The sequence below is a fragment of the Thunnus albacares genome, chromosome 11 (assembly GCF_914725855.1).
Source record: "Thunnus albacares chromosome 11, fThuAlb1.1, whole genome shotgun sequence".
In the NCBI taxonomy this organism is placed as follows: domain Eukaryota; kingdom Metazoa; phylum Chordata; class Actinopteri; order Scombriformes; family Scombridae; genus Thunnus; species Thunnus albacares.
In genome coordinates, this window is record NC_058116.1 from 11,870,117 (window position 1) to 11,894,997 (window position 24,881).

The 24,881-nt window shown below is 38.8% G+C and overlaps 2 protein-coding genes across 11 annotated transcripts in view; one reads left to right on the forward strand and one right to left on the reverse strand.

Annotated features, from left to right (window-relative positions):
• cd247l (CD247 antigen like) lies at nt 1–9,561 on the forward strand. Its single transcript, XM_044364982.1, has 7 exons — nt 1–280; nt 5,275–5,369; nt 5,932–5,967; nt 6,119–6,142; nt 6,249–6,308; nt 6,400–6,429; nt 7,100–9,561. The coding sequence occupies exons 1-7, from the start codon at nt 217–219 to the stop codon at nt 7,178–7,180; spliced, it is 390 nt and encodes a 129-aa protein (XP_044220917.1). The 5' UTR covers nt 1–216; the 3' UTR covers nt 7,181–9,561.
• The window catches only part of pou2f1b (POU class 2 homeobox 1b), a 23,005-nt gene continuing 7,126 nt past the window's right edge, over nt 9,003–24,881 (reverse strand). For 2 of the 10 annotated variants that reach the window (XM_044364970.1, XM_044364976.1), the window contains exons 2-15: nt 24,663–24,728; nt 23,812–23,903; nt 22,765–22,860; nt 21,579–21,758; nt 20,233–20,350; nt 20,010–20,101; nt 19,631–19,804; nt 18,514–18,655; nt 18,229–18,383; nt 17,631–17,819; nt 17,245–17,359; nt 16,798–17,131; nt 16,600–16,688; nt 9,003–15,720 (exon numbers count right to left, since the gene is read on the reverse strand). In XM_044364970.1, coding sequence (XP_044220905.1) covers nt 15,455–15,720; nt 16,600–16,688; nt 16,798–17,131; nt 17,245–17,359; nt 17,631–17,819; nt 18,229–18,383; nt 18,514–18,655; nt 19,631–19,804; nt 20,010–20,101; nt 20,233–20,350; nt 21,579–21,758; nt 22,765–22,860; nt 23,812–23,903; nt 24,663–24,728 — 2,108 coding nt within the window. In that variant the 3' untranslated portion in view covers nt 9,003–15,454. The remainder of the gene's footprint in view (nt 15,721–16,599; nt 16,689–16,797; nt 17,132–17,244; nt 17,360–17,630; nt 17,820–18,228; nt 18,384–18,513; nt 18,656–19,630; nt 19,805–20,009; nt 20,102–20,232; nt 20,351–21,578; nt 21,759–22,764; nt 22,861–23,811; nt 23,904–24,662; nt 24,729–24,881) is intronic. The other 8 variants (XM_044364971.1, XM_044364975.1, XM_044364974.1 and 5 more) reach the window with 8 other exon arrangements.

The window sequence follows — 24,881 nt, forward strand, 5'->3', positions numbered from 1 at the left end:
ACTGAGCGTTACTGTGGGTGTTGAAGCTTGTACGATGCTTTGAAGTACACACAACCAAGTCTCAGTCCATTGGCAGCTACTCAGTTCAGCCACTTCCTCTGATCAGAGTGGGGTGGAAAAAAAAGATAAAAGTGAGGCAACCGAAAGCAACCAGGAGGTAAAGAAAGAAAGAACGTTTCTACAGACGGAGAGAGAAAGAAACAAGGAGGGAGAGCCATGAACACACTGAGGACAGGTGTGTTTGTGCTGTTTGGGCTCGTGGTGCCTGTATCCTGTTCAGGTAAGCGATGCAGATCTAAAGCAGCCATTTGATTCTAATCTTATTCACTTTACTGAGTTTGATAAAAGGCCTGAAATGTTTGCACACATGGAAAAAGAAATGTATATCAGCTGGTTGGTATTGGAAGGGAGTCTGCAGGTGTTATAAGAATGATGCTGAATTTATTTAGTAAAACTAAACTCTAACATCTTTACGGAAATCTTTGTTGTCCTTCGTAACACAGGCCCTCGCTGCTCAGATAATCGGCAGTCGAGAGAGCAGTCAACCCTTAAAATGAAGTTTTACTTTTTTCTTTGTTCACTTTTTGGATATTTAAATAAAGGAAAGAGTGAATCACCTTGCTGATTTATGCAAAACAAAATAGCAGAGAGGAAAGCATTTTGTAATAGTCATCCTCACAGTCATCCACTTTGTAAAGTTTCCATTCTAATATCATGAAGATGATTGTCTATATTTGGAACATAGGAACCAGTGATGGAAAATTATAGTCAATTATTAATCAATTCAATGCACAAAACCTTTTAGCTCTGAAACTTCCCACACAGCAGCGGCACGTTGGTTATTATAATAACCGTAGAATATAAGAATGTACATTTTCTTCTTACTCTGTATCAATGAAGAATGAAATGTAAAATAATTTTCTTTCCTTTGGGTTTAACTTGAGACGTTTGAGTTTTCATCGGCAGAAGTTTGTGTGCATTTGATGTTTCCCAGGTTTTCTGCTTCATGTCGTAGTTAGTGGGGTTTGTGAAAAAAAAATATTCATAATGATCAAAAACACTTTCAAGTCCTGTCATGTATTTCAGTCAGATTCATCATGATGAAGGGAAGCATGTGCATAAATAAATAATCTCCCTCCAGACATTATACTGCGTATGAAAACACTGATGGTGAATTTTCACTGTTAGTTTTCCAGAGTAAGAAGATAAAACGTCAGATCTTCTGCAGCTGAAAAACACACTACGAAGGATCGTTGCTGCGAAGAACATATTCAAATATTTACTTACTCTGCTGCATGCTCATAACCTCCTGACCTTTTGAACGGCAGGATTGCTTCATTTATTTACAGATGATATTCTATCCTGCGATATACTGAGACATGTCAAAACACCAGGCCAAGTAAGCAATAATCACTCAGTATTGATCAGGCAATGTGCTACATGTTAGCTTGAAGAAAACAACATCCCTAACCCCTCAGCATACAGTTTCCCTGTTAAGTGGCTTTAAAGTTTGACGACTGACAATATATTGATTGTGTATTATCTTGTTCCAGCTCTTTCGTGAAGTAATTATGTTTACACTGAGTGAAATATACAAACCCAGGTTTTTATGGCTGCAGCATGTGAAAATATTCTAGATTTCTTGTGCATTATTATACACACGTTTCCCCAAAATTCAACCTGACATTTTGGTGTATTTAAAACTTTAGAATGAAAAAATAAAAATTTGTGAACAGAGTTTGGCTGCACACATTTAAAAATGCATACATTTAAATCAACACACCCACTGGCAGACTGCTACTTAGTACCATGTGTAAAGGAACATTTGACATTTTGGAAAATACACTTAATCACTTTGTTTCTGCAAGTTAGATGAGAAGATTGATACCACTCTCAGCTCAACTCACTCTTAATATGAAAGCGAATAGATAAAAGATATTATAGATTTTATAAAAGAGTTACCAACCCGAACAATTTTCTACAAATTAACAATTTATGTATAAAAAAATGAAAAACAAGATAAAGCACAAATGAAAGGTGAGCTGAAGAGTTTTTGGGAAACATCAGCACAGTGGACCTTCAGTTTTCTCCCCTGTTCAGTAATACTAATTGCAGAATTTTGAAGTATAAAAATAACCTAGGAGAAATGTTGCAACTTTAGATCATCAAGATTAGATGAAGGAAGTTATAGCCCCAATGAATCACCACCACCGGCTACGTTCTCACAACATGGCTTCTTTTCCAACCGCACATTGAGATAAATGAGTCTCATCAAAACCACAGAGCAACCTATCGTGCTGACAGGAAGACGCTTAAAGTCCTCAACTGCAGATAGTTTCTTATTTCCTGTTTGAGGAGGACTTGCTCAATTCTCTCATGTGCCTCAGTATGTTGTTATTTTCCATCCCATGTTGCTGAGTGGATATCCTGTATGTCGTGCAACAGAGTCACACACACATTCACACACATATGCTGAGGCCCTACTTTTTACAGCTGCAGAGAGAAGTGAAACACTTAACTCCTCTTACATCCAGTATTGTAACAAATCATAAATATTCCACCATGAAACATTACATTATAACATATAACATTATTATATTCTTTATGTACTATATTTTATAGTATATAACACAGCTTATCACAATATTCTTTCTATTTCTATTACTATAAAAATATCAGACATTATTTAACATGCATTATATTATATATAGTGCACACCTATTACATATTATATATAATATCTCTGTATATATTTCCATATATTTCAATCTTTATAGTATTTATTATTCATACTTATACATATAGCCATATTTATATAATATATAGTACATACAATATAGCTACTTGTTTCTTCATCATCAGACTCATTCTTTCTGGATATATATACTGTATTTGCACAACTCATTGGTACAGTCTGAGGTATTGTAATGTATTAAATATAATTATCATAATTTGTTATTTAGTTTAGTTTTACTGTATTTGTATAATTCAAATAGTACATTATCTGTATAGCGTGTCTCTTGTGCTGCTGTAACATGTGAGTCTTATATTGAACTATCTTACAAGTAAAAGTGTTTACATTCACAGTTTTACCGAAGCAAAAAGAAACAAGTATTGACAAGAAAATTAACAAAGTGAACAAAAGAGTTGAAGCATCAGTAATGAAATCCTCCAAAGTTTAAGATAGCGGTACATCATTTTTCACTACAGGATGAAAGATACACAAACAAAAACTAGATTTGTACCCAACATCAGTGATATTTTCCTTATGTTGAATATTTTTTATGGATATTATATTCCTTATTTATACATATACCTAAGTTTATTTTATTTGTTTACTTTATACAGTTGTTTATCTGTTTCCACTCAGCCTGTTTCTTGCTGCTGTAACATGTGAAGAGTTAAAACATCAATTAAGAAAACCCCTAAAAGTTATTTTTCGTTCAACCAGATTTTTTTCAAAAAACAGTATTTCTGATTATGCTTTTTTTGTGCCAAAAAATACAACCCTCGCCCCTCTGCTGCCACACACACACACACTCTTACCTCCCCAAACCAGCTCTGGCGAAAAGGGAAAAACAAGCAAATAAATAAAACTGGTGGGAAAAAACCAATAAGACTTCTTTCAGGTGGTCATTGAAGATTAATGTTGAGATTTTGGATCAACAGTAAGAGGCTGTCAGATCTTATTAAACTGTGATAGTCTGTCCTTGAGCAAAAACCTGGATATTGATCAACTCATTAAGCCACTAAGTGGACTGTGGGGACCTCCTTCTTCTTGTAGTACATAAGAATGAGTTTTTGGTTGTAATTAAGCTTTAGGAGACAAGCTGTTGTTGTGTCTTTTTGCATTTGATTGTTAATTCTTACATACCAAAAAAAAATTTGTATGATTATCAAGCAAACATAGAGTAACATAAACATCTCAGGTCAGCAGTTTTAAAGCACCAAACTGTGAAGTAAATTAGCTTCTTGCAGACTACATTCGTCACATGATGAGATCTCAGAAAATATCTTGTATGGTTTAGTGTCTGAGTATTGAAGTCTGTGGATGATTTTAAACAGATCTCAGTTCACTCTGCCAGCCCGTCTTAACGTGTATAATCATAGATGGAGGGTTAACAGACTGTAGAACATCATATAAATATAATACTATATTTGTGATTCATAAAAAAATATCAATAACAGAGGGTGAGGCCTTTCCAAAATTGGCTGCACATATTGGGTCCACAAAATTCTTCTTCAGATATCACCAATTTTATTATTAATTCTATGACTCTTATGGTTCCAGAGAAACAAGAGGATGACTGAGTCCATCTGATTAAATGATGATTTGTGTAGAAATATATGGGGGCAGACTCTAAAAGAGGTGCAATAGCTGAAGAAATAATATAATAATATAATTTTCACAGCACTGACTTTGCCCAATAAAAGAAGAGAAATTAGTAAAGGATTCAAAAGAATCTTCAAAGGGAAATTGTTATTTTGTTAAATTGTTTTAACGAAAACAAATCTTGTAATCGTGCAGTCATCAATTTGCTTTTGGTCCAGCTGATCCAGAGAACGCCTGAATCGATTAATTTACAATTTAAGGATAACTGGAATGCTAATGCCAGGCTGGGTGACATACAACAAGGTGTCATCTGTGTAAAGTGATATATTGTTACATGAATCTGTTGAAGTGAAGCTGTCAATAGATTCTGCAAAGGGCTCTATGACCAATGAGAACAGGTTTGGATGTAAGGGACAATCCTGTCTCGTACTCCTCAATAAACTGAAACTAGGGGAGAGCAATTTATTTGTAATAGTCGTGCAGAGGGATTTTTTTATATAAGAATTTAATCAAATGAATAAAGTTATCTCCAAAATTAAAAATATTTCAACACTGAAAACAAGTAAGGCTATTCTACCTTATCTACCTGTACCTCAATAATGATTTCAGTTCAGCGTTGCAATAGTAAACTCAATTTCACACAAACATATTCACACAAATATTTGCACAATTCATTTATGTAGCGTAACTCATTGCTGTCTTTGACTGTCTCTTGTGCGGCTGTAACATGGACATAAAGTCTTACCTTATCAAATCGGAATCTGCAAACCACTATTTACATCTGTCAGATCTGTGGTTTCTCTCCGAAATGTATGTAGTGGAAGAAAAGTCTCACAAAACAGAAATACTGAAGAACCTCAAAAATGTATTGAAGTACAGAGGTTAGTTACCCCCCACGTCTGCCTGCAGTAGAATAATTCTCTCCCCTGTTTGTCCTGCAGAGCCTTTTTTTAATGACCTGGTCATCTGCTATTTCCTGGATGCAATCCTGATGGTTTACTGCATCACTGCCACTGTTTTCTTCTTTAGAGAAAAGGTGAGTTGTAGCACAAGCACATCCGGCCTCAGGGAACGCAAAGATATCTGTACTGGAATGATTAGTTGATTAATTATTTAGTTTTACTCTTCATTCAACAACTAAAAGGACATTTTTTTGGTTACAACTTCTCAGATGTGAATATGTGAAAATTTCTTCTTCTTTTTTACATTATTGAAAATGAACAAGCTTTACGTCTTTTGTCTGTTGATCAGACAGAGTAAAAAAATTGTTGTATAGGTCCTAATTAAAATGATTAATTTTTTTTACAAAACTTTGCTTTTTTGGTTATTTGCTTAGTCTATAAAATATTTTTTGTCAGACAAACTGTCCAAAGACCAAATTCATTTAATTTACAATAATAAGCAGCAAATGTTTCACATTTTTGCTCAATAAATGACTTTTTTATCAATTGAACAATTATAAAACTAATTGGTTATTAATTTTATGTTGACTAATCAATTAATTGGCTTAATAGACTAAACAATTAGTCAACAATTGATAGATTAAACAGACCTGAAATAACATACCTGTTCATTTATAAAGTGTTTGTTCTGTTTAGTTTTCCTACCCCCCATCTGAAGATGTTAAAGTGCCGGTAAGTGTTTATGTTTTTCAACCTCACTTAATTTTCTCATTATGACTTTGTTGACTGTTATTGGCTGATATAAAATGTGTGTGTATACTTGGATATGTGCATTTCAAGTTTATTTCAGTTCACTTTCTGTATTTTTCACTGAATCAAACAGGATGCTAATGGTGGAATTTACCAGGTAAGGAGGACTCTTACACAATTTCATGACCAAATTATGTTTAACTGTGGCTCTACTGTGGGGTATTTATTTATTGTATTTATTATTGTCTTTTTTTCCCCTGTAGGAACTTGAGAGACCGAAGGATGCCGATGCTTACCAGGTGCTTGAAACATCAAAAAGAAAGGTATGACACTACTTCTGTTGATAAAGATTTTTCACCTTCTCATCTGTTCTGGCGCTAAACTGTCAATCAACATCTTGCATTTTATCTCTAGAAAAAAGCTGCCAAGAAAAAGAGAACTGAGGTAAGGTTATTAACTCACTCACATGGGAATTACTGTCAAACAAAAATAAACTTTTTAAACTGTGGGATATGGTGAAAATAAAAGGAAACAGCAAGATATACTAGACAGTATGTGTAGTGTAGCAAGAATCACATATGAGATATAATACCTGGGGATATGGGGATATAAATACCACATGAATCCAGGGTCCATCACTAATTTGGTGTTGATGGACGAACCATAAAAATCTTTTGATCTCAGATTGTAAAAAAGACTGAAAACATTAGCATCATTGTGCTGTGAAGGATGCATTTAGAATCCAGAATGACGCGTATCTTGTTAGGAGGAAGCTAGAAAAGAGGATTATTTGCATGATTAAGTATTCATACTTTGTGGTGAAGAACCTCTTGAGTATTGCAGGACTTAGACAAGTGTCTTTTTATTTTAACTATATCTAACACAATAGCCAAACACGTGACATCAAGGGACAAAAGTCTACAGGTTTTCATTACAAAAAAACAGCTGATTGAATTGTTTAACACTTTCATGACATAAAACATTAAGCTTTAGAGAAAAAAAAACAGATTCCTCAAAGCAAATGCAATAGACGATGGGTCTCCCCCTGCTGATGTCACAGGGTAGAAAACTACTTATCAATGCAGAACTGTAATGTTGTCTCTCTTCTCCACAGTCTACCCCAGCCGAGGAGAGGGATATGGATCCCTTTGAAACTTTGGTGCCCAGTACCTCTGCTCCACGGCCAAATCCTTAGTGATTTTCTGCATGGTCACTCGTATCCCAAGAGAGCGCTCTTAACTCTGCTGTAAACTCCTGAGTTCTCATCTACAATCAGGAATAGTTTAATATTTCTTGCTGTTATGTGAGACAGTCAACTCCTCTCATGTGTTGTTTGTGTCTGTGATAATCCGTATGGATTTAGAGCTGGTGGGAGGCAATAAAAAAGCTTAGCTTAGCATAGAGACTATAATCAGGAGGAAACGCTTGGAAAAGCTTGGCTTTAAAAAGACTAACTTTTTTTAAATCAATCAAGTTCAAGTTTATTGTCATTCAAACCATACATATAGCAGAATGAAAGGACATTTCTCTGGGGCCAAAGTGGACAGTAAATAATAGTGCAAGACAGATAAATAAAAATAAATAACAAGACCAAATTTCTGAGAGAAAAAGAGTTTTTAAAACAGTATATTAAAGCACTACTATTGAGTGACCTTTGGGAAACAGGTTAAAACTTATTTAAAATATGAATATTTTCTTATTTAAGCCTCTGGAAATATCTTCAAAACAGAAATAAGTACAAAAAGAAGTAAGATATCAGATTTCTGTAGCTGGAATATAACTAGGTGAATATAACCAGCTTCTTTTTTGTGACACTCATCTGATTTGACTCACTCAGACTGATAAAGCCTCATATTAGTGTCAGATAAACATTTAAATTCTATTTGAATGAAACGTGGATTGCGGATTTTGTGCCCCATCACTTACATTGAAAGTGCATTAGGAAATAATCTTTTAATGGTCAGTATGAGCAGGAGGAATGATTACTGTGAGCAAAACATGTTTCAATGTTCATACGGACACCTGACTGTTGTTTTAGGGCAGACTTGAAATATTGTGAACCTGTCCTGTAATAGCAACTGCCCTAAAACTAAAAAATAATACAATTAATAATACATTTTCCCAGTTCTAAGCCTGTGTCTCTGGATTAATTATCTCCATAAGCCAAATGTTTGTTAAAATAAATAAATAAATTTACATTTTTACATTAAAATCCCCGTTTTTACTCTTTCTTCATGTATAAAAATGTGTCCAATCAAGGTAAAGGTTAAGGTACTTTATTTGCCACACATAAAGTTGTGAACAGTGAAATTCGATCTCTTCATTTAACACATCCTATGTACTAGGAGCAGTGGGTTGCCACTGTGCAGCGCCTCGAACTCAAATGTGACTTTGGGCGACTATAGCTAATGGCACCCATCATATAAACCTGCACTTTCTCTCTGTAGCTCCTTATCGTATTCAATATGAAGGAATTAATTTGGGCCAAAAAAAGATAACTCTAAATTCAATTCACAGCTATATATTACAAATCTTTTGGCTTTATTGGCTAATTTTCTTATTTATAAAAGCAAATTAACATTAAGAATCTAATTTGTTGGTTTTCACAAAGGAGGTCAAACTACATTGATTCAATTTTCCTGTAATACAAAGGCTGTGAAAACTATTAATACCTGGGTTTTTTTGTTTAAAATCTTTGTATGAACAATAACTCCCTCTAACTCAGGCTTTTTTTACTGTTCTTCTGCAGACTGATGAGTATTTTGTATATAATCATTTTGTTAAAAGAACCTGGAATTGATTATAAGTCAATAAAGAAAGAAAAAGAAATGCTAAGCTAAGATCCATACTTAACGAACAGATATGAGAGCAAGAAAGCAAAAAAAAAATCTTGTTTTCCAAAGTTTAAAACTAATATTTTAAACTAATACATTTTCTGGCTACTGTTCCTGCCGTAAATAATCACACCGGTGTGCTTCATCGTGTAAACTGACTCCCAATAAAAGTCAAAGCACATGTCAAAACACTTGAAAATGGTTTAATGATGTTTACAACAAAAGAGAACTGTACATTTACAGTAAAAGATTATCTTTATATGTGTATAAAAACAAAACAAAACAAAAATACAGCAGACAAATGCATCAAAATCTACTATGTATCCTGATTCACATACTTAAAACTCCTACACAATCTTTCAGTTCTATGCCGCCATGACTGGAGGCGGGAGGGAGGAGGAGGGGGGGGAGTTTGTAGTCAGATCAGAGCAGTGTCCCTCTGTTTTATTATAGTCCATGATGGAAAGCAGAACTCTTTACATTAGAGCTCCGGGAAGTTAATTCTTATTAGACTGCAGAATAAGAAAAGGGAGAAAAAACAGGGACACATTCCTTTAGATGAGCCCAAGCTTCCAACGTGAGTAGTTAAATGTTTTACAGAATGCATTTCTTGAGATACACAGACGTAATATGTACATGGTTGGCGTCCTTTTTTTTTTTTTTTTCCTCATTTTTATCTCTTGATAAAAGCCATGGTCACTTGGGCTGTGAACTGATATCACACACATGACACACCCAAAAACATACAAAAATACTATATCTTTAACCTACCAAGAGTAAGACAGTTCTGCAATTAGTTCCATGCTGTGACAGGAAAAAGAGATTACAACAAACAAACGAGAAACAGACATTTTTTTCACGTAAGTTTTTCTCAGAAATATACCAAAATATACATCTAAGCTTTGGAATTACTGAGGCTAGGACTAAAGCCAGTGCTGGGTTTGTCTCTTAATACACATGCTGCAGGGTGGAAGGAAGAGAAAAACAGAGAGAGAGAAAGACAAGAGACACAGGACAGAGAGAGATCTTTGGTATCTGCATTTGTCAAAAGTTAAATATTTGGATTTTTGCTTTGGGATAGCGCTTGTGAGGTCCTACAACCTCACTTGGAGTAAAGCATTAAACAAAGTGTCACTGAAGCCCGTCGGCCAGAGGTCTGAGCCGGAGGGACACAGTCCATGCAGAGTGAAGGACCATGATGCATAGTGTCACAGCTGATAAAGAGTCTGTAGTGAAGAGATGATGTCAAAGGAGAGAGTAGAAGAGGAAGAGGAAGGAGGAGGGGAGGGAGGGAGACACAGCAGTGAAATCTAGCAACCGCAGGATGTGTATTCCTGGAGACAACAGGGTTATGTCCGGGGACTACAGTGTACAGATGAGGAGGAGACAGACGCACTGTGAGAGGCGGGAACAGCATTTTCACCACAGTCCTTGAGAGAGAGAGAGACAGCGGATGGGAGAAAAGTGGATCCTAGCAACAGTGCTCAAGACAGACAGACAGACATTGAGTCCTGAGCATTTACAGTGTGCACAGGATTTACCCTCAGTGTGTATTAACAAACATCACCCAGCTACCACCAGATTGGTTCGTTTACATGTCTGTCGGAGAAGCCCGCTCAGCCCTGTTCAACCCCCCCCTCCCCTCCTCCAATCCCCGCCCACAGGCACTGAAACCGCTGCACAGACCGGACTGAGTGTTTCCGAGAGGGGAGGAGAGGGAGGAGTGTGGGGGTTTGGGGGGTGGAAGGGAGGTGAGAGGACTCGGATGAGAGCGTGCAGCCGGGATTAGATGCTGAGCAGTGAGGCAGGGATGGGTGAGAGACGGTGCCGTTCATATACAATCAGTTAGAAGTCTTTGGTTAATGTTGTTACCATAGGAAAGCGAGAGCGGGCTGTGCCAGCGCACCGTCGTTTGGGAAGACACGTAACACACCAGTACTTGGTGGAGTGTAAATTAACAAAAAAAAAAAAACTAAAGCAGGATTGTCAAACTTAGAAAAAAAAAAAAATCAATGTTCAAACATGGGTCCATTTATGAAACAGAAAGCATCTTTTCAGAAGGGGAAATCTTTTAAACTGAATGTACAGAAAGCATTAAAACACACACTAAATAAAAATATTCATCTCAAGTTTCAACTAATAATTTCTATACAATGCTGAAATACATCAGTGTGCAGCATAAGAACACCAAATTGTGAGAGAAAGCAAGCAGACATTCATGAGTACTGGTATGTATTGTGTCTCCCCCTGGTGGTGGCTTTTATCCACAACCTTTCACTAAGTACAGGTGTGAACGGGCTTCTCCAATGACACAAGTTTGTGTATTTTTGTCTTTTTTTTGTGATTTTTTTTAAAATATTTTTTTTTTCTTATTTCTTAAGTAGATTAAAGCAGGTTTCACTCAGTCTTGAGTTAGAAATGAGGTATACAACAGCTCCTTTTGCCTTACTGGTGCTCCACACTTCCTCTTATCAACGTTAAAAACTAGCAAACCAGTGTGGTGGGTCAACATTACTACAACTTGACGTGTGACTGATCCACAAGAGCATCTTGAAATCTCTGGATCACAAAATGAAACTAAAGCGTTACAGCCAAGCCAGTGCCAAGTAGATCAACAGTTAGACAGCGAGTAAGATAAGTAGAGATGAAACAGTCAAGACTATGACCACAAACTGTTGTTTTACCATTATTAACCACAAACTGGCTCAGCAGTGGCCAGAGGCTTTTGTTAACCAGTAGAGAACTTTAAACAAATATAAGTACTCATGTCTCAACTTTTTTTTTTTCTTTTTTTTTTTAAAGAAATCACTCATAAACACCTGCTTGAAGATGGGAAAAATGCACCATAATGCTTTGCAGACTGCCCTCTCTATTCTCTCTTTTTAAGACACTCACGCACACACACATACATACATACACACACCCACCTGCTGGAATTATTAGTAAAGCTTTTTTTCACAGGTATCGTCAACCTGTCTGAGTCACACCTAAAAAACATAGGTAGCAACGTAATCATCCCACACTCCAAAATGCCCCGAGTACACTGTATTTGTTTCAGTGAAAACAATGCACCGGGTGAGCTCACACACACACACACACACACACGCACACACACACACACACACACACACACAACAATAATGCTACAATGCTCATGTCTTCTACGTAACAATAAGGCATAAATGATAATGTTAATCTTCTTTGTCAAACTAAGAAAGCCAGTGATCGTGCCCTCTCACACTATACAAAACAATTAAAGGCATAAAGTAATATTACAGAAAAAAAAATCAAATGATTGTTAAAGACAGCACAGCAAATCAAGTCCACAATGACTCAACCAAAATAAAAACAACAACAAAAAAAACTCTAGTAAAAGATTAAGATCAGATGCTTCAGAGTCTCTGTTCTCCTGCCAACCACAGGACCTGTCCGTCAGGAGCTCCCTCACCGATACACGACAGACTCAGGTGTCAGCGACTCACGTGCCACTGAGGCGTGGTCTCAGGTTTCTTTTCTTACTTTTTGGTCTTGACAGTTTTCAAAAAAAAAAATTTTTTTTGCTATTTTGCAATAATAAAAAGGAAGATTTCGGGGAGATTTTTGAGTAAGCATGATAAACACTACATTCAGTCTTGATAACATACTGGTTCAAATATAAAATATGAATATCTTACAAGTGTTTATATATATATTTATATGTATAGAATTAAGAAAAGATCGTTTCTCTAATTCTTAAGTCTTTCCTCAGATAAATATTTCAGTAACATCCTACGGTGCCGATGGCAACTGGTTCATCTTACTAGCACGCGTTCACCTCTTAAGTAACTACAAACAGCACTGGAACAGGACTGAGTCCTATAGGCCCGTCGTGGCCTCAATAACAGGGAAACCAGCAACATGAGCAGCCAGACACCTGCCGAGCTGCAAAGAGAAAGGCTTTTACTTTGGCAAGAAGGATCTCTAAACAATATTTAAACCTGGAAATACCCCATAAATAGTAGTACTAGAAAATAGCAGTAGTAGGTTGTCCTTTTATGTATGGATCCTATGTATGGTTCATCAGTATAAACTTTGAATGGCGAGCCAGACAGTACTTATACATTCCACACTGTTCTATACACAGAAATGTCTACGGGTGAACCTTATGTTTAAGTGCTGCTGAGGTATATTCAGTCAAAATTATTCAACAACAGAAAAGAAGTACACATGAGGAGAACATGGACAGATTTCACTGCTTAAAGTTTCAGTGATTGAATAATCACTGCGCTAATTCATTTTGTTATTTGGAAGTAGCAGAACAATGATGCTGTTGTGTGGGGTTTAGTTGAATGTGTAGCACATGAACAGTGCTCAGACATAATCTGGCAGGTTTTAAATCTAGTCCACAGACAGATTTGGGGAGCAGCATATTTGTTTGGTAATATGCTAATTCAAAATGTTGGTGATGAGAGGAGGTGTAGTATGATGATCAGAGCTATGGATTTACATAGTTGAGCCCTCCGTACGGGAGAGTCTACACCACAAAACCTGATTTTCACAGAACATGTCATAAAGCTATAGGAAAGCATGCAGGCCTCTCAACAGCTCAACTCCACCAGCAGCTTCAGCAGCAAGTTGTTAAAGCTAAGTTTCTGTGATCCTTATCCAGCAGCACCAAATTAGGAATATCAGTTATTGACAGAGGTGGGAGGAGAGGAAAATAATTTATCAGCAGTGTACAGAGTAGAGATCATATAAACGGCAACTTATGTGCTCAGACAGGCACAGCAACTACTGAGGAAAACCACTTTGGTTCAAGCTGTTGTTTTATGGCTGAATATTAGTACAAAACCAAAAAACAGACCTTTTCCGTTATGCTTCAGAAATGTCCAAAACTGCTACCAAAATGTCCAAAACAGATTTAAAAAAAAAAAAAAAAAAAGGAAAACAAGCCATCAAACGGCTCACAAAAAACCAGGATCAGGCGTTAGGGCGAGGCCCCAGTGATAAAAACCAATTCATTAAGAGTGAAAGGAAACTAATTTCTCAAGCTCCAACCAAGCCAATCCCTCTGTTTTTGGTCAGTTGTGCCGCCAATTAAACGTTCAGCTATGAGACACTTGGTCAAATTAAAAAAAAAAAGGTCATCTTTGGAAAATGATCATCAAAATATTGCATTTCTATATTCTGTTGACAATGAAGAGATTCTGTACTCATAAATATATTGACTAGACTAAGCTACACTGACTACACACAGCAATTATTTTAACAAATATTTTTGGTATATCTTAAAGTACGTAAGCCAGTCAAATGACTGCAGACCAAAAAAAAAAAAAAAAAAAGACAGAATTTCATTCCTCCCAAAACAGGCAGACTGCAGCTCATCAATCCAGTTTTTTGGTACAGATACTGTGCACAAGTAGATACGACGGTACTACTATTAAAAATAAAAACACAATACAATAAACCCCATTTAGCCAAAGCCACCACATATTTGGTACGATGACCATGCCCCCCTGACAAGTCCTCCTCAAAACAGACCAGTCAGCCACAGAGCCTTGTGGGTCATGCAGTTACTGAACTCTCAGCATCTGCCTGAGCTGTAGACAACACATGCAGACTTCTACTTTCTACCTTTGAACCCAAAACATAAATGTACATTTTTCCAATGGATCACCATCCAAAACAAATCCTCAATCCAACACGGGACTGCATGTCTGCAGCTCTTATTAAAGCTCTCAGTTATGTTTTCAGTCATTTTCTATCAGTGTCTATAATCCGCACCAACACCTTCATATTACAAAAGCTCGGCGGCTACTTCGCCACCAAGGCAAAATGTAAAACTCAGTGTTTCCAGAAAGAGAGACTCGGAGAGACACATCTGGTCCCTCCGACCCTTAAAGCAATGATAACCTTTGTATCGGCCACTTATTACTTGTTTTTAAAGCCTTATAACCACGATTAAAAATTGATAGTTAAATCTTAACTTATTAGACTTACAAAGTTCTGAAAATGTAAAAAAAAATTACAGACAGTAAAGATAAATGAAAAAAAAAAGTCTCTAAAATATAACTTTGATATGATTTACGTCAAGGCCTGTCAAAAAAAACCCAAAAGAAGATAATTGAAGATGGGGTGACACACAAATCCCCATTAGTGATGATGAATATTGTGAAATTAGTAGTAAAATCAGTAAAGTTTGAATGTTTAAAAGAGAAAAATCCTAAAGTTTTTGGTTAGAAGTATTTCAGAGAAAATTCTGAGCTGGAAATAGACATATATACAAAACGTGAACAGCTTGATGGTACCGAGGATATTTTCTTCCTGGACACTTGTCAAGGTTCATGAGGAGCGGCAGGCCGACAACAGTGTCCATCTGGCTACTGTTTGTGGAAAAAACATCCAAGAATCATAAAGAGAAAGACGGGAAACAAACTATAAAACGGAAAGTCAACCCCAACCTCATCTGAGGTCATATTCTTTTTGGTGGCAGCAAAAAGGATTAAATAATGATAGATACAATGGAAAGAACGTGGGGTGGTTAGTGAAGCGCAGAGCCTATATCAAACGACCTCCCCTATTCCCTACATGGTGTGATGAGAGTAGTGCACGACATGAGGAATAGGGCGTTAATTCGGGATGCAGCCTGACTGGCTTCACTGAGCCTTGGAGGCAGTGGTAATGGTCGAGGCTTGCACAGGCACAGCCGTGGTGGCTTGATGATGAGCATCAGCAGTGAGCTGCAGCCCCCCCGCCCCGGACACCAGGCTGACGGGGTTGCTGGCGAGCAGCGACAGGTTCTGGGGGCTCAGGAAGAGCGGCGTGGTCACCAGGTTGGGTGTGTTACCAGCAGATGTGTTGGCAAACAGCAGGTTACCACCGTCCAGAGAAGTGATGGGGATCGTCCCACCCGATGCCAGAGCTGTGGAGAATCATCAGATGATCAAATGATCAAATATCAGTTATCAAATGAATAACACAGAGTTTATTTCACTTTTTACTGTCGTTGCAGGACTTTTCTTTCTGCAGGATTTGTTTTTCTATCATTAAAACCGTATCACCTCAGCAGGATTTTTTATATTCATAGATGAAATTTTTTCTCGGTGGCGTTAACCTCATGGGTGTGGTCCACAATATGCAAATTAATGGTGGCCTCATTAAATTTTTGTCGTCATTATACTAATAATTAGGGTAATTATTTCTCCTGATAACCCTATGACGGATTTTAATTTTCTTTGTATGTGTTAGAAATATTTCATCTACTTTTTGTTCATTGATATACTCTTGAATTTATTTCACCATTTTATTTATTGATTCATTAATTTGTGTTTTTCCTAATGAGTCAGGTTTGGTCCTCATAACAGAGGTTCCCAACCCTCAGGTTGCAGGCTTGCAGAGGGACTTGAGGAAGTTCTATGATTTTTCACCAAAACAGAATAACAGGCACATAAACTAACAGGCCATTCAGAAGTACACAAAGTGTGTGTGAGGACACATCCTGGGTGTTGCTGAGAGGTCTATCCGTACTCTTCAAATTTAGTAAATAAATATTTACACAGAGCAAACTAAGTTAATATCAGCTTCTTGTTTGGTTTTTAAGCTTGCCCTCTCTTTCTCTTGCTCTGTCTTTTCTCAGCCCTTCTGCAACCAATTTGTCAATATAAAAACAGTCTGCAGTACAAACAGGTTGGGAAGCTCTGCTCCATCCCATGTGACTACCTATGAAACTGTATTTCTGTAGCAGACTACAAGATATTTGTACAGTAAGTCGTTAATGTATTGTCACGACATTGGTACACACCTTGGATGGTGGCAAGGGTGCTGTTGCTCATGAGGGCAGGACTCAGCGCACTGCCAAGGCCACCAGGAGTCAGACTGAGCAGGGCCCCCCTGGACACACAGACAAAAGTATATTGATCAATAAAGAGGACGTGAACAATTGAGTGAAATCCACAGAAGTGATAACTGGAGGACCTGTTTGAACATGCCCAATACTAACCCTGGGGTGAACTGGGAGGGGGCCATCAGTCCTGGGTTGAGCCCTGCAGCAGCAGCCATAGCAGCAAGGCTGGCACTGGTGGGTAACTGGGCACCCTGCAGCGCCGCAGACAGCCCTGAAGTCGCCACCATCACCTGACCCGTCCCTAAAGTGGTGGCTATAGACGACGGGGCCTGGGTGACGACGGTATGCGCATGAACACCAGCTTTACTCTCTGCAGTCGTGGACTGAATACTCATTGGTGACGGGCTTAATGATGGAGAGCTGGTTGCTGTGGTAACCATAGGTGCAGTGGAGATGACAGATGCAGTGTTTGTGGCTCCAACTGTCGTGCCTTTGGAGAAACGTGGGTCATTGGGGTTTATTTGACAAAACACGACAAAGTTAACCTTAAATTCTAAAAATTCTAACACTTTCCTAAAAGCAAATACGGTTAAGCACACACACCTGTGAAAGACAAACTGGAGACGCTGGTGCTGGTGAGAGGCATCACTGGATTTACAGTCAGAGTGGTGGGTGTGTTAATAGTTGGACTGCTCACAAGGCTTGCTGTGCTGGCCACCTGGGCGACAGAATAGGAGGGAGGATTGAATGAGATAATGTGTGTTAGAGTCATTTAGCTACAGCTACACGCAAATATAATAAACCTTTTGTCATGGCAGCTTTGCCCAAAGAACCAATTATAAGAGCTTAATGAACAAATATCCACATGTCGTGACAAGCCTCCAAATACAAGTGTGACAAGTACGCGTGACCCTGTGACAATCTTTCCTTTACTTCTTAAAAAATAATCCCTCAAGAAACACTTACGAGCAAGTTGTGTCTATCCTTACCAAAGGGCTACTGGGTGTGAAGATGGTTTTGATGGGGGTGTTGCCTCCTCCGCTGTTGCCACTGCTCGGGGGGTTAATCCTCTTCTCTTTCTGCCGGCGATTGCAGAACCAGACCCGAATCACCTCCTTCTCCATGTTGAGCTGGTCAGCGATCATGGTGATCTCCTCAGAGGTAGGTTTTTGGTTCTGCTTGAAGAGGGCAAAGAAGCCAGAGATGCCCTGTCAGCACTAAGGAGACTACTTCTGTCACTATGACCACAGCTTATGTCATTTTTATTTCAGATAACATCTATTAAAAGGTTAGACATTATGACCAAAGATTTATACCATGATAACATTACATACTTACAAACTACAACTGGGGTTTCCTGACAATAATAATCCACTGCTCCACTTTCTATTCATATGCTCATTATGTTTCAAACTTCCTTTTTTACTTCAAATCCTACTTTCTCGAAAATATACCAATATATTGCCAAAAACTGCTTCATTTTTTAGCTGGCACGGTACACAACAACAGGTAACATCTAACCTCTAATGTTTGCTTGATGGGAAGTTCATTTTCTCTGATCAGGTCAATACTGTTAACTGTTCTCACCTCAAGAAAGCTTTTTTCTAAGGCCACTCGGATGTTGGTCTCAATACTGGTCCTCTTCTTCCGTCTGCGGTTGATCCCCTCTATGCCCATGCCTGGGGAGCCCAGGGCACTGGGGCTGGACAGGCCCTGGTCAGATGTCAGGTTCTCTGCACAAACAGCACCGACACAAAGAAAGGGGAGGGAGGTAAAGACAAGGTAATGTAAAGATAGACAGCCCGTGCCCACACTACTACTCTCGTGGCAGTTGCCTCGATAGCAGTCAATTGGGTGGGTTCAGGGACAAACCTGCATCATTGAGCCACTTCTCCAGCAATGGCTTGAGTTTGCACATGTTCTTAAAGCTCAGATTCAAGGCCTCAAAGCGAGAGATGGTAGTTTGGCTGAAGTCGTTTCCGTACAGCTTCCCCATGGCCAGGCCAACATCCCCCTGGTGAGAAGGAGAGAAACGGAGAGACGGACCAAGAATGAAGGGACAGAGAAATATGAATAATGTAAGCACCAGCATCATGAGCAATTTCACTCTGGTTCTCTAGAGGGAGGTATTGCAGGAAAAGACTCACCAATATGTTGTTAATGATTGCTATATGCATTAAGGCCCTGTTCACACCCAGCATTAAAATGCATCTTGGGTGATCCAATCACAAGTGCACAAGTACAGGTGTGAACGCACCCGAGGCGCATTGAGGACACAATGAGATCCAATCACTCAGAGGTGGTCTGGGCTGTATATGGCCACATTCTTTTAGCAGAGTGTACTGAATGTGTCCTGGGCCACATTGAAGGACCACCTACTCAACTGACATCCTCTGAGGAAGTGGAAGTACATACTCATTCACGCCAGGCGACCTGAGCAGAGTATGAAGTTAGCAGTACAGCTGTGAACGTCGCAGTGCAGTGTGTGTACAGTTTAGGGTGTTTGTCAGTGAATAAATGCTACAACAAGACCTAAGCCAAGTTCCCGTGTCTTGCCTGTCACCTGCTAATTAAAGTGAAGAAGGCTTAGTCCCGAAGTTAGCGACAATGGGTGAGGCTCACTAAAGGTGGACTGACCTTTAAGGCGGATCAGCTATTTTCATTTTAGTGACAATCTCAGCTGCTCCTAACTGAGTTTTGCTCTCCTCTGCACCACATTTGGTCTTTGCAAACGGAAATGATGTACGTGTTTATTTGCATATTGAGCGGGGAAGTGAGATCTGATCACAAGTGGTCACTTTAGACACATGTGGAGACACATGTTAATGCAAAGTGTGAACAGGGCCTAAGAATCTGAACATGACATGAGATTATCCACTGATGTTCATTTGCCAAAAGCAAAACACATGGAATTACAAATCACTGGACCCTTAATGATCAATCAAATGTATTTAGTCTTACACACACACACACACACACACACACACACCTGCGTGAAGCCCAGTTTGATACGCCTCTGTTTGAAGGTCTTGGCAAACTGCTCCAGTTCCTCCAGATCACTAGGCTCCTCCAGAGTGGGGGTGTCCAACCGTTTGGGTGGTGTCTGACTGTGGGGCAGGGTCTGAATAGGTGTGGCTGCTGTTGTGCGGGTTGGAGTTGCAGGCTGCAAAACACAAAATGTGATTACAATTAAGATTAAGAGTCTGAGAAGGAAAATAAAAACGCAGTAATGTAGGAGATTAACATGCGGTCAAACAAAATGCACAGTCAGTCTATAAAAGTTGTTTTTTTATTCAAACACCTGGTACAGCTGAAAGAAATGCCATCATTTTTCAGAGTTTAAAAGAGATGCTTGCATCATTACCAACCTGAGTTGTGAGGGTGATGCTTTGTTGAGTCGGCAGGGGGTTAGCTTGGCTTTGAGGTAGTTGAGTTAGAAAACCCGGGGCTTGCAATATGCCTGCAGAGTGAAAGACAGTCAGGGGAGGGAAGATAAAAAGAAAGTTTCAATTATAAATCCCATACTTGGTAACTAAATCTTTTCTTAATTCTGCATGTAAATCAAACACTGCAACCCCCTGTAGCGCTTACCTTGTTGGGCAGGCGGTGTCTGTGAGATGATGAACTGAGGCTGCAGTGATGTGGCGATCGGGTGACCGGGCTGCACGAGAACAAACTGAGGCAGACCAAGATTCTGCTGCTGTAGCTGCTGCAAGACAAATCAAATGGCCTCTAGAATGATGTTGTAAAAATAGATGTTTACACCATATACCAGACTAAATTACATCACCGCAGCATTGTGGCTATGAGCTCTCATCACCCAAAGTTTAATTGTGGCACCATCACAACCAACTTTGTCATAATTGGAAAATATATGCAAATGCTGCATTGGCAGCGGCAGGGGTGGTTGAGCGAGCTATAGATTGACTGAAGAGAGCGAGCAGTGCTGGTAAGAACAAAGCCGTGAAACAGATAAATAAAATGTTATTTTCTGATTGTTTCACGGCAGTTACGTTCTAAAGCACAAATAAACACGGCCACACCTGTGCACAACCCTGCCGGAAGGTGCCGCATTGTGGGATTTTGTGTGAATGCAGAGCTTCATCTTGTCCACTGTGGCCTCTCTGCTCTGTGTGTGTGTAGATCAGCCCTGCCTTCGGTAAAGCAGACACACAGACCCGCAGCTCTTTATACATCCACGACACAGAGACATAGAGCAGAGCGGAGCAGAGGAGAGACATGGAGACAGCGATGTAACCTGGTCGCTACATTTTTAGTCCCGACTTCACACCCTGCGTGCTGTTATTGGCTGGGGGCTACACACCCACTGTCCAAAAGTTGACACCCAGAAGCGTCCCACACACACCAAAATAATAAGAAAATACAGGCAGGGTCAGGGTCTCTGTGGAGAAATACACCACTACACACTTCTAATTGTTTTTTTTTTGTATGGATCTATCCTTTTTTTTTTTTTTTTTTTTTTTTTTTAGGAAAATCTCGCATAGTATACCTTTAAAATAAGATGCAGTACATTTATGAATGTAGTTTTTAAACCTGATTTTTGTTTACTCAACACAGAAACTCTGGATGTCTCCTACAGTGCAAATAATTTTCACAATGATGAAAATTTTGATTTAAAATCCTTACCCAACTAATTTAAAGCCAGATAACAACTATCTTGATTTACATCTTCATCCACATTAGTTTAGTTTTTAAAAAACATTAATCAAAAACTAAGTCCTGTTTCAAAGGTGAAATAAAACTAAAATAATTCAACCAAAATAGAATTCAGGTATCCAAATTATTCAGTCAGCTTCATTAAAAAAAAAAAAGAATTCAGGGCTACAAGTTTACATACAGGAAGTTTTGTTAAAATATTGTTTCTATGAGTTGCAGAAAAAAAAAAAACTGGTTGATGGCTGATTGTGTGATCTTACAGAAGCAATCTGGATTGGCTGTGACAGGGGTAGCTGGGTAATGGGTGCGGCTGCGGAGGCTGAGATACTGGCCCCAGTGGTGCTGTTCTGCTGGCTAGCTGAATGCTGCACGGCTGCAGCCAGGATCTGAGCTTGTGCCTGCTGGATCAACAGCTGCTGATGTGCTGGGGTCAGGGTCAACTGAATATAGGAGGTTACAGAGAGGAAAAGGGGAAAGAGAAAGACATAAGTAAGTAGGATTCATACAATTCAGTCTTAAGTGTCATTGGATGAGTTAGTGTTGTCATGATACCTCAGTTTTGGGTTTGATACACGTGCAAAGTTTAAAATCCAACATATTGGTAACCATTATCATACCACAGCAACATTTTACAAAAAAAAAAACATAATGTAGTTGTGTAATATTATATTAATAGTCTTGGCATGTTGGCATGAGATCTGTCTTTAAGTACTTAAAGAAAAACACTTGAGTTTTATTAACAACAACAGGTGGACTGCAGTGTTTGATGCTGTTGCCAACAACTATTTAACAGCTTTTTATTACGCCAACTTGACAGTACACACCCGTACAGATGATGGTGAAGTGGATTTACCATCTTACGTTACATATGAATACATTAGGTCACAATGCCATTGAATTAAACTTTTCACATAGGTATCAAATTAGTACTGAAACTTTGACTATCGTGACAACACTAATATGAGCCCAGACAGGCAAATGGGGATAAGACTCATGCAGCTGAGCCAGGCACAAGTGCAAATGAGCATGTTGATGTAATGTTTCAAACTCAAACCCACATGCACATCTACTCCCGCACAGCACAAAAGCGGCCGCATTCAACCCGACTGATCACTGCAACTACAACATGGCCTGAGCTGTAAATGGGAGAAACATGGAAATGAAATGTAGCCAATGTGACGTGATTGGCCTGATCACGAGTGTACAGACACACCGAGGTTATGTCCAAACATTTCTGTTATGGAGGAATTTGAACATAAGCCTAACAACCACAAGGATGAACAGGCAAACAGGCAGAGGAGACACCAGCCTTAGCCACAGAATCAGGGCAAGCGATCATTTCATCACCCACTTTTTCAGCCAGGGTTAAATGTTTTAAGGTGTCACCTCAGATACGTGGCTACAACCTGGTTTTAACTCAAAGCAGAGAGGCAACGGGCCACTTACTCCTGCAATCTGTCCCCCGGCCAACATTAGCTGGGTTTGAGGCAATACGCTCTGCTGGACGGAGGTCGGAAGAGCACTCGAGTCTTCCGACTTAGACTAGTGGAGGTGAAGCAAAGACGGGGCTTAGAGGAAACCTTCCTAGAGGCATAACTGAGCATTGTTGACCATGTAAGCTAATCAATTAAATATTATTATTGTTATCATAAAAAAATGAGAAGCTCTTACCTGGAAGCAATTTGAAAGAATATTTAATTCAGACAAAAACTACCAGTTTAATTTTTTAAAAAGCATAAAACTGAAAACACAATGAAACATTATATCTCTGTGCTACCTGAGCGGCTTTCCTGAGAATGAGCCTTCAGTCTTTGGGCAGGGAGAGGATTTGAATTAAAAAGGGAGTGAGAAAGTGGGTATTTAAAATGTGCCGCAGCCTTCAGAGACATGGAAAGTGAAGGGAAGGGAGGGGAGAGTTGAGATGCTAATTAAAATAACTGTTATGCAGTGCATGTAAATTCTGCATAGATTTGCATATTCTCGGCCATCTGTTTCCGAGCAACCGCAGAGCAGCTAATTAGCATACAGGGTTGATTAATCTGCCTTGTTGCCAGGCGACACCAGGAGAGCCTGGCTCATTTAAATTAACTCTTTCTGCTTGTGCATATATGAGTGGAGATGAACATTCCTCTGTTCAAACTTCATATTTCATTGTAAAACTAATCTGTGTCATATTATGTAGTCATGTTATTTTCTGTATGTTGATTTTGTGTTCTCTATAACACTGTGAAATTTTAACATTATTTAGGTGTGGATTCAAATAAGCCGACTAGGTTTTCAGCCTCTCCCTGCACTGTAAATTACTTAAATTACACTGTAAATGTCATTTTTGTGTATTTGTTCAATTGTGCAAAAAAAAAAACTAACTAAAAAATAACTGTCACTAAATCTCAAAATGATCTGCTCCTCCCACAAAAACAGGAGCACAAAGTTGCTGAAGATAAAGTGTGTGCTCGTGTGGTGGTGGTGGTGGTGGTGTGCCTCACGCGTTACCTGTTGGAGGAGGGCTTGTGCATGTGCGCTAGTGATTGCACTTGTGGTTGGCACCGTCTGCCTCTGAAAGTCCAATCCATTGATTTGGATTCCTACGGACAGAAATATAATACATGAAACATGTTGTCAGAGCAGTTCAAAGATGTTTTGAGCGTGGTTTAGCAGGCAACATAATCTACGCTGTTGTTGGTTTAACAGAAGAATGAGGAACACAATACTAGAAGCCCACAGTGACCCTGCAGAAGAATAGTGAAGGAAAACAAACAGCACAGTTTTCAGGTGAAATGAAGACTGGGTTTGAGTAAAAACATACTTTTAAAATGACAGCATATATAATATATATATATATATAAGTGATCCAACACAGCTGCGTGAATCTGTTCAAATGTAGGCTGGCGAATCATCACAGAATTAAATATTAACACTACAGGCTTACATGGAAATGGGAAGCATACAGTGTCATTAATATTTACTTAATTCATCATTGCACAATACACATATAACACTGTGCAGTGAATCTACAACGTTAACTTTCAGTTTGATCATTTTCATCACAAAATCACTGAAGCACTGAGACGCAGCAAATTAGTGTGATATTCATTAGGCACAAATAAGGGAAACTGCCCTGTGAGGTAAACAATTAATTTGAAAAAGAGAACTGCTCACAAGGATTTTGGAAAGCTGCCATCTCTTTTTTTTTTTTTAAAAATGAGTCAGTAACACAAAAATTGAAATTTTTGGCTAAGAATTTGAAACCTGTTGAATGAGTAGGTAAAACTCGACACCCTGATTCCAGTCCACTAAAGAAAAAAAAAAGCAGGAGAAAAAAAAAAAAGCTGTAGGTCACTCACCGGTGTTCCCGTCACCACTTTCCATTGCACATTTAGTAGTTTCTGACTGATTATTCACTTTAGCATCTGGAAGAGCCAGACAGAGACACATAATGAGACTGCCAGTTAAAACATAACAGCTCTTTCTCAATTATTTAAGGAGTGCTCTCACTTTCGTCACCCCAATATATCCCATAACTGCATGATCACATTCACGGTTCAAAGCAGCAAACTACATGA